At 42.3% G+C, this 9,891-nt stretch overlaps 1 protein-coding gene across 1 annotated transcript in view; it reads right to left on the bottom strand.

Annotated features, from left to right (window-relative positions):
* Nucleotides 1-1,221: 1,221 nt before the first annotated feature.
* Nucleotides 1,222-9,891, bottom strand: part of ints2 (integrator complex subunit 2) — a 28,188-nt gene continuing 19,518 nt past the window's right edge. Inside the window, exons 18-25 of the mRNA XM_085363289.1 lie at nt 9,360-9,561; nt 8,085-8,210; nt 6,847-7,048; nt 6,317-6,598; nt 5,714-5,821; nt 5,396-5,501; nt 4,934-5,110; nt 1,222-1,585 (exon numbers count right to left, since the gene is read on the bottom strand). Coding sequence (XP_085219415.1) covers nt 1,404-1,585; nt 4,934-5,110; nt 5,396-5,501; nt 5,714-5,821; nt 6,317-6,598; nt 6,847-7,048; nt 8,085-8,210; nt 9,360-9,561 — 1,385 coding nt within the window. The 3' untranslated portion in view covers nt 1,222-1,403. The remainder of the gene's footprint in view (nt 1,586-4,933; nt 5,111-5,395; nt 5,502-5,713; nt 5,822-6,316; nt 6,599-6,846; nt 7,049-8,084; nt 8,211-9,359; nt 9,562-9,891) is intronic.

Raw genomic sequence — 9,891 nt, 5'->3', positions numbered from 1 at the left:
AAGGAGACTGGCGATGGCTCCCGGGCCTGGCAGATCCCCGTGTACTAAATAGAAGTGAAGTTAAAGAAATGAGAACAAGGAGGGACGGAGGGAGGGAGGGGCACGTAAACGAGAACGACAGCTTGCAGAACTGGGGGACCCTCTGGAGCGTGTTTGGAGGTCCTGCTCCTGAAATTCCGATACATAATCTCCAATAGAATATAAGTTCAAATCAACACCTTTGTGCCAGGAAAATAAAATAATTCCACATTTAAAAATAGTTTGAAAGCCTCCCAGCTCTTTATCTCGACATCTTTGGACATTTACCTACTGCAACAGCGGCGTGACGCGACAGATACAGATCAGCCACTGACATCACTAAATGCCATCTTATTCCCTGATAGGCTGATGTCAGCCCACGAGGCCTACAGATGATGATGCATCCCGAGGTACATGTGAGATAGCAGCTACACATTACAGTGCACACAACAGCATTTTAAGAAATAGGCGTGGGCTGGTTGGGGGGTCGAGCCCAGCCTGAATTCAAGAATTAGAAAATAAACACTGCTGTTTTTGCTTAAGCCTGAACAAGTTTTGTTTTTTTAAGTTGGACAGTATTTTTATACACGTGCACTAGCAGCAGGTCATCTAAGAATCATAACCCAAAGTTATTATCTGAAGCGTGTGAATGTTTGAATATGCCTCAGTGCTATTTATCTGTCTTTGAAACCAGCTGCTTGTTTTAGAAGGAACCAACCATGTTTGTGCTCAGAGGTACAAAGATTTCATTATAAACCAAACAAACCATTTTAATGACTTTAGTTACTGGAAACATTGTAACTGACAAGAATTGGTTCTTCTGTATATTTCAGGTATTTATCAAGATTATTGTAAAAATATCCAACAGAACCAACTCGTTTGCTCCAATCATCCTTTTTCTTCTTTGATGTTTGTGAACTTGTGTTAAAATGTTAAAAGGTCAAAAACGTAAACAACTCCTAAGACTTAACTGTAACTGGATTTAAAGGTCTTTTTTTGATTGCATAAAAAAAAGTTAACTATTTCCAGTAAAAACAAGAAATAAAATCTTAAATTATATGCAAGGGGCAGAAAACCAGGAGTCCAGATTTCTGCTGAGAGGAGATGCCACATCTATCCAAACTTCCCACTGCAGAATAAACCTCAGACGGATATTTCCTTTGTTTTATTACAAACAAATACATTACAAAACATTTTTTTCAGTGCCTGAGAAAAAAAGGTCGTAGCACTTAAAGTTAAAAAAATATGCTTACAGAGGTCGAAGAAAAACCCCAAAACATTTTGATTTCTACAAATCATCACAGAGCACATGAACACCGAGTGTTTGGAGTTGTTGGTTTAATCAAGTCCCTTTGAACCATCCAGAGTCTCTGTGTGTGTTTGCTCTATAGTCCGTGAAGGGTGCAGCTGATAATGTCCATGAAGGTGGCCTCTATGCAGTAACAGAGCTGGACATCAGGGTCAGCCCCACCCAGCTCCTCTGCTGTCTTCTGGGGTAGAGTCAGCTTGCAGGGGTGTCCTCCTGAGACCACAGCCTCCAGTGGTTTCTCCTTAAGATACTGCAAGCCTGAGTGAAAAAACAAGTGTTTTTCTTTAGCACTGGTAGATCTAAACTCATCTACACAAATTATTCTATGTCCAATCGAAGCGTCCAGAAATGCTGAATAAACAAAGTAGATCAAGCCTGTCTGCAGTAGCATACATGGACAACACCTTTAAATGTCTATGGTAGGTATACTCCTACTACACATTTACTAGATCCAGTGAAATACATGAGCTGTGCATCCACAGTGAGTACAGATCCAACAGCAGTGATACCAACACCGAGCTTCAAACCCTCAGTCTGAGGAGCAGGCTGGCACTTGGTCTTTATGTGTAAGGCAACATCAGGCTTCACTCAAACACATCAAAGCTAATAAATGATGAAGGCTCTTTCTCATAATTCTTAGACATTTAGGACAGAAATGATCAGATGGCTTTAATTACAACATCTGGATTGTGGATGTAGACTCAATTGGTTTCTCTCAAAATGTAAAAGAACCCACCCACCACTTTAATCACACTCTAGATCTTGTTTTAACATATGGCATCGAACCTGAACATTTAACAGTGTTTCCTGAAAACCCTCTCCTGTCTGATCATTTCCTGATAACATTTACATTTACAATAATTGATTACACAGCAGTGGAGAGTAGACTTTATCAAAGTAGATGTCTTTCTGAAAGCACTGTAACTAAGTTTAAGAATATAATCCACCCACTGTTATCATCTCCAATGCCCTGTACCAACACAGAGCAAAGCAGCTATCTGAACGCTACCCCAACAGAGGTCGATTATCTTGTTAATAATTTCACCTCCTCACTACGTACGACTCTGGATACTGTAGCTCCTGTGAAAACTAAGGCCTCAAATCAGAAGTACCTGACTCCGTGGTATAATTCTGAAACACGTACCCTAAAGCAGATGACTCGTAATCTGGAGAGGAAATGGCGTGTCACAAATCTAGAGGATCATCATTTAGCCTGGAGAAATAGTTTGCTGCTTTATAAGAAAGCCCTCCGCAAAGCCAGAACATCTTACTATTCATCACTGATTGAAGAAAATAAGAACAACCCTAGGTTTCTCTTCAGCACTGTAGCCAGGCTGACAAAAAGTCAGAGCTCTTTTGAGCCAACCATCCCTTTAACGTTAACTAGTAATGACTTCATGAACTTCTTCACAAATAAAATTTTTATCATTAGAGAAAAAATTACCAATAATCATCCCACAGATGTAATATTATCTACAGCTACTCTTAGTACCATTGATATTAAGTTAGACTCTTTTTCTCCAATTGATCTTTCTGAGTTAACTTCAATAATTACTTCCTCCAAACCATCAACGTGTCTTTTAGACCCCATTCCTACAAAACTGCTCAAAGAAGTCCTGCCATTAATTAATTCTTCGATCTTAAATATGATCAACCTATCTCTAATAATCGGCTATGTACCACAGGCCTTCAAGCTGGCTGTAGTTAAACCTTTACTCAAAAAGCCATCTCTAGACCCAGCAGTCTTAGCTAATTATAGGCCAATCTCCAACCTTCCTTTCATATCAAAAATCCTTGAAAGAGTAGTTGTCAAACAGCTAACAGATCATCTGCAGAGGAATGGTTTATTTGAAGAGTTTCAGTCAGGTTTCAGAGCTCAGCACAGCACAGAAACAGCTTTAGTGAAGGTTACAAATGATCTTCTTATGGCCTCTGACAGTGGACTCATCTCTGTGCTTGTCCTGCTAGACCTCAGTGCAGCGTTCGATACTGTTGATCATAATATCCTATTAGAGCGATTAGAACATGCTGTAGGTATTACAAGTACTGCGCTGCAGTGGTTTGTATCATATCTATCTAATAGACTCCAATTCGTGCATGTAAATGGAGAGTCCTCTTCACACACTGAGGTTAATTATGGAGTTCCACAGGGTTCAGTGCTAGGACCAATTCTGTTTACATTATACATGCTTCCCTTAGGCAGTATCATTAGAAGACATAGCATACATTTTCACTGCTATGCAGATGACACCCAGCTCTATCTGTCCATGAAGCCAGATAACACACACCAATTAGTTAAACTGCAGGAATGTCTTAAAGACATAAAGACCTGGATGGCCGCTAACTTTCTGCTTCTTAATTCAGATAAAACTGAGGTTATTGTACTCGGCCCTGAAAATCTTAGAAATATGGTATCTAATCAGATTCTTACTCTGGATGGCATTACCTTGGCCTCCAGTAACGCGGTGAGGAACCTTGGAGTCATTTTTGACCAGGACATGTCCTTCAACGCACATATTAAACAAATATGTAAGACTGCTTTCTTCCATTTGCGCAACATCTCTAAAATTAGAAATATCCTGTCTCAGAGTGACGCTGAAAAACTAGTTCATGCATTTATTACTTCCAGGCTGGACTACTGTAATTCATTATTATCAGGATGTCCAAAAAACTCACTGAAAAGCCTTCAGCTAATCCAAAATGCTGCAGCAAGAGTCCTGACAGGGACTAGAAAGAGAGAGCATATTTCTCCTGTTTTGGCTTCCCTTCATTGGCTTCCTGTTAAATCCAGAATTGAATTCAAAATCCTGCTCCTCACATACAAGGTCTTAAATAATCAGGCCCCATCTTATCTTAATGACCTTGTAGTACCATATCACCCTATTAGAGCGCTCCGCTCTCGCTCTGCAGGCCTACTTGTTGTTCCTAGAGTATTTAAAAGTAGAATGGGAGGGAGAGCCTTCAGTTTTCAGGCCCCTCTTCTGTGGAACCAGCTTCCAGTTTGGATTCGGGAGACAGACACTATCTCTACTTTTAAGATTAGGCTTAAAACTTTCCTTTTTTCTAAAGCATATAGTTAGGGCTGGACCAGGTGACCCTGAATCCTCCCTTTGTTATGCTGCAATAGATGTAGGCTGCCGGGGGATTCCCATGATGCATTGAGTTTTTCCTTTCCAGTCACCTTTCTCACTCACTATGTATTAATAGACCTCTCTGCATTGAATCATATCTGTTATTAACCTCTGTCTCTCTTCCACAGCATGTCTTTATCCTGTCTTCCTTCTCTCACCCCAACCGGTCGCAGCAGATGGCCGCCCCTCCCTGAGCCTGGTTCTGCCGGAGGTTTCTTCCTGTTAAAAGGGAGTTTTTCCTTCCCACTGTCGCCAAAGTGCTTGCTCATAGGGGGTCATATGATTGTTGGGTTTTTCTCTGTATCTATGAAGCGCCTTGAGGCGACTTTTGTTGTGATTTGGCGCTATATAAATAAAATTGAATTGAATTGAATTGAATTGAATTGGATTTTTAAAAAGATGAACAAAAATCATTCGGGTCAAAATATTTTTGTGTCAACATTATTCTGCCAAGAAAACGAGTAATCATGCTTACGCGCGATAAAAGGATCGATGTCCCGGGCTTTGGTGGCCACGTCCGAAGAACAAACCTGGCCCACTTGTACTAAGAGAGCTGCCACGTCATCGTAGAGTGGAGGGAACGCCTGGCAGAAAGCCACCAGGCATGGCAGGGTGGGCATGAAGAAGAGGAACCGCTTGGCACGAGTCAGCACTAGGAAGCAAAACACACACACGAATACACAATTAACACAAAACACAAGGCTGATAAACAGTTAATACAGTGTAGAGAAATAATGTTGCACTAACAGCTAAACACCAGAGGATGGCAGCTAAACACAGGGATAAAAACATCTGTGTGCCAACAGCTGATTCATGTAAGATGAACTGCACAGTGCAGGCAGCAGACTGAATGTTTGACAGAGAAAAGACGCACACTAAAAGAGGAAGTATATCACCACATGCATGAGCGTGTGAGACGTAAAGAGTGTTTACCGACCTGTAAGAAGTGTACCCATGACACTGATGGCCAACCTGGCCACACTCAGGGACTTGGGTAGGGCGTACTGGGTGCACAGATATGATAGCAACTGGATTGCAAAGATCTGCAGGGACACACGATAACAACAGTGAGACATTTAATACATTTATTTATGTAGCAAATATGCAAACACTCAGCAGAGCAGCGAGCAGAGCTGGTTGGAGAAAATAAATAAATAAAAGCACAACAGTGTAAGAGAGGCTCTGGCACAAACCCAGGGCAAGTCTAGGAGTGAAAGCCAGGAAAGAGAGGGGAGGGGAGGTTGGGAGGCCTCACCTGCTTTTCCAGCTGGGGCTGGGCCAGCAGCTCTGGGATGAAGTCCAGACAGATATGGATGGAGGGAATGCCTGCCACAGTTAGAGGCAGCAGAGCTTGAGGGTAACCCTGGCAGACAGGGAGACAAGAGGAAACGGGAAACTTGGAATTAATCTAGCAACATAAGCAAGAAATCGCAAATAAGCAGTTCATTTATTCAAACAGTCGTCTATGTAAATGAGTGCCAGCGTAAACATGCGTGTGCGCCGATGCACACTGCAGCAGCTCCTGCTCAGCAGCTCCTGCTCAGCAGCTCCTGCTCAGCAGCTCCTGCTCAGCAGCTCCTGCTCAGCAGCGTGGATGGATTACTGTGACAGGAAGCGGTTTGATGAAGTCCACCATATGGCTGTCTGCTGCTTCTGGGAGCTGCACTCACTTATTACTTACGCCACGGCACAATCTGATGACTAATGGGGTCAATATGATTCAGATCTTCTTGAAAAACGCATTGAAGGTATTTTCTGCTCTACGGTGTAATCAATTATCAATGACTGTAATGCTTTCAATAGGAAAATGTGGAAGGATGCACAAAATGGCACAATAAACCTGCCAGCATTATATTACCTGAAAGTGGACCAACTTGGCAATGTTGGGGTCGGCGATGAACATTTGATGCAGCAGACAACAGATGAGACACTGCACCTCCCTCAAATCACTGAGCAAACCTCCCTCTGGCTCCGCAGCCTCCCCGCCCCCCTTGGCTGCAGGCCCCAGGCTTCCCTGTTTCAATTTCCCTGGCACGTGGCCCCGAATGCTCCTCAACAGGCTGTCTGTGGTGGCCCCCAGCTGCTGCTCTTCAGAGGTTGGCAGGCACACCTCCAGAAGAATCTGCACTGCTGCGCTGTCCTGCAGTTGGACAAAAACAAGGATTTATAATGACTTTGCATAAAAGGCCCGCCGTTACACTTTAGTGTCTTTTTGCATTTTTTGTTTTACTGAAACACCAGTAAGATAGAAATTTCACATAAAAATAAGATTTGAAAATTTTGCAGTGTAATATTTTGGGGGGGATGAAGAAACAACGTGATACAGGAAACAGGGTTAGGAATGAATATGCTGTCACATGCATAGCACTCTTATAAAACTCAAATGACCTGCGCAGATAAAAGAGCGTTCTTTAGCTCCTCCCTGGTGACCTCCGGCGTATCTGCTTGTCCCGGCACACCGAGGCTCGACACAGTCTGGCTCTGTCGATCAAAGTCGGCCGTCTCCTTCAGGTGACATTGTAGGTAGGCTTTCGAGGCCAGCAGGTAGCCATTCAGCATGTGAAGGACGATGTCCATCAAAGGAGGACACCTGGCCAAAAACAAACATTGTTACCTGACAATTAAGACGCATCATAACACGTCTGCCAGAGCTCATCTTTATATTCTTACATGCAGTTTCTATACATCAATACAACCATTATAGCCTCAATTTTAATAACATGTATGCATTAAGTCCTTAGTAACTACATAAAAAAGTGCAATAAATGACAAAAAAAAAATTGAAAATCGTTTTTGTTTTTTTCCATATATTTCCAGTTAGAGTAATTTCAGAGGTTCACCCCTCAAAACTGTAAATACAAAACAGTTGCACAAAATAGTTTCCAACCACAGGAAAATTATTTTGAGTGTCTTCATAGTTTTATTTTTGAGATACACTAATTTTTATATACTGCAGGAAAAATGAAAATAAATATTATGATGCAAATTTGCAAAAAAAAAAAAAAAAAGCATCAAAACAGATTATTTCCAGCAGTTTGAGTTTAAGCCTCCCAGACACGATACAGAAAGGCATAAACTCAAAATCTATTTTAAAAATACCTGCATATCTTTGTAAATGCCCTACAGGACAAAAAATAAATTTTCTGTGAAAATGACGTCACTTCCAGTTCCGGGCAGGTCATGGCGGGCATGCAACAGTTCACGCTGACGTCTATTCCAACGTAGGAAGTGTTATGAACAGCTGATTGGATCGGACGAGCCTGTTTCTGGAATATTATGTTGTTGTTGCTGCAAGTGCTTTTTATGCAGGTGTTGCAAAGCTATATGTGGAAGGAAACCGTGACTGAGGACGAGCTGATGGCATAAGATGTAAGTACAACTCCTCCGGTTTCATATGCAAAAAAAAATGATTGCGCTAGCTCACGTGGTTCCAGTGCTACCGGGCTTTAAAAATAGTTACGGAAAACGGAGCGTGCCCGCGCTGCCTGGTCATAAAGGGTTCATCTTTTGTATAAGAAGAAATTCTTTAGTTACGTTCAGTGAAAATGTGGACCACATGAAAGCCCACCTACTGCAACACGTCTGAGACTGTATGTCTGAGTCCATGCGTGGCTTTTTGTAGTCACCTGTATACTCTCTGATCACAGCGCAGCACGATGAGAGGATCGACCATCAGGTCATTCTGGGTGTACCTCTGCTGCCTGAGCAGCTTCGCTGAAGGTTGGAGGGCGTTTACCGTCATCACCCACAGCCTGTGACACAGACACACAATTTCATTCCCACCACACAGTTTTGTTAACTGAAGCACCGACTGTACCCGGCTTTTAAAGAACTCTGACCTAACTAAGACTAAGAAACACTGCCTTGTTAAGGGACAACATTAAAACTGCTCAAAGTAAAACTGACAGTATTACGCCCAAGATTAATATTCAGACTAGAGCAGGGTGATGTGACCAAAAATATTTATCACGATATCATTTGAAAATTTGCGATAACGATATAACTGACGATATAATTGACACGAGACAAAATACTTTACAACTCCTCAACTTTATTAGTGCAAAAAAAAAAAACCATCAATGTATTTCCACTTAAACAAGCAGCTGTTTTTTCTGTGCATTAAAGTTATAGAAAAATGTAACAGTGCAAATGCAAACTCCTCACTGACAGTTTAACCAAAAGGCATTTCCAGTGGAAACTGGCCGACGTATCCTCAGCATAACCATGTATAATATGCACAAAACTTAAAAGAGGTTATACACACACAATACGGTAACATTATGTTGAAGCACAGTACGTATCACTCCGCGAGGCTCCGACTACGACAGCCGTAACGCTCCCACAATCCATCAAGCGGTGCGGCTTCGTAGCTCAGCAAAGTCGTACTAAAACATTTGACAGATTTTCGAGCGCCGTGCACATAAAATCGTTTCGAGGTCAGTAAACACGACCAGAGTTCATACATAAGGCACACGGGATTATAAGGGGCTCTGTCGACTTTCAGAAAAATCAAAGGATTGATTTTAAGTGTGCCGTATTTTCCAAACAACACGGTAATAACGACGGCCCGCTAGCATGCTCCCCCGACAACCCCTTACATCTCCCCCTCAGTCTTCCTGCCTGAGCTCGTCTTGTAACAGGCTCCTTTTGGTAGCTGTGCTCCTTTGAGCAGCAGAGTGAGGCCTAGAGGAGGAAGCAACAAGTCAAACACCCCTGTAAGCCTTTTACTGGAAACATGTATAATTATTATTTAACCAGCAGCAGGGGAGTTCATTGACTTCAGTGATGTCAAATTCTAATTAGTGAGGACAAGAAAATTCTTTAGACCAATTTTAGTTACTCAAGTGATTCCATTAATGCCTTAAGGCACAAATTCCTGATTGCATGTCCGGAGCACGTACCTGCGGGGCATCACGGTGTTCAGACCCATCCAGAGCTTGTTGACGGTCTGTAGTATACGACGAGGCACAGCAGGCTCCAGCAGCAGAGCCATGCTGGCTGTGAGGGCCTCCGCGTAAGGGATCAGGTCTCCAGGTGAAAGCAGTGTTAAATGTTCCAGGATACGCATCAGCCTGGGACTACCTGATGGCAACTTCTGGAAGGCTGGGAGGAAAACATAAGCTTTAATCTCTGATTCATAGAGAAGCTTTGGCTGCATCTCCATCAGTGTACAACAAGTGCACAGCACAGTATCATAAATACACTTGAGAATTATTTTGTGATTGTCCGTTGAGGTTAATCAACAGATTCCTTTAGCAGCATGGATGCATTTCAAGAGTCAGAGAGGAAAAATGTAAATCACAGATTAAATCCTACAAATGTATGGCGGTATTTTTGTGCCACTATTCTGAGCGCGCGTAAAAAAAGTTTGCAGGTGCAAGTGTTTGAAATTTGTTTTGAGCGAAGAAAATTCATTCCTGCAAAAACTGTATT

Source organism: Diplotaxodon limnothrissa, linkage group LG10 (genome assembly GCF_057381915.1).
Source record: "Diplotaxodon limnothrissa isolate DT_005_m linkage group LG10, D_limnothrissa_male_GT1.1, whole genome shotgun sequence".
In the NCBI taxonomy this organism is placed as follows: Eukaryota; Metazoa; Chordata; class Actinopteri; order Cichliformes; family Cichlidae; genus Diplotaxodon; species Diplotaxodon limnothrissa.
Note: the sequence above shows the minus strand (reverse complement) of the source record. Positions and strands in the feature narration are given on the sequence as shown.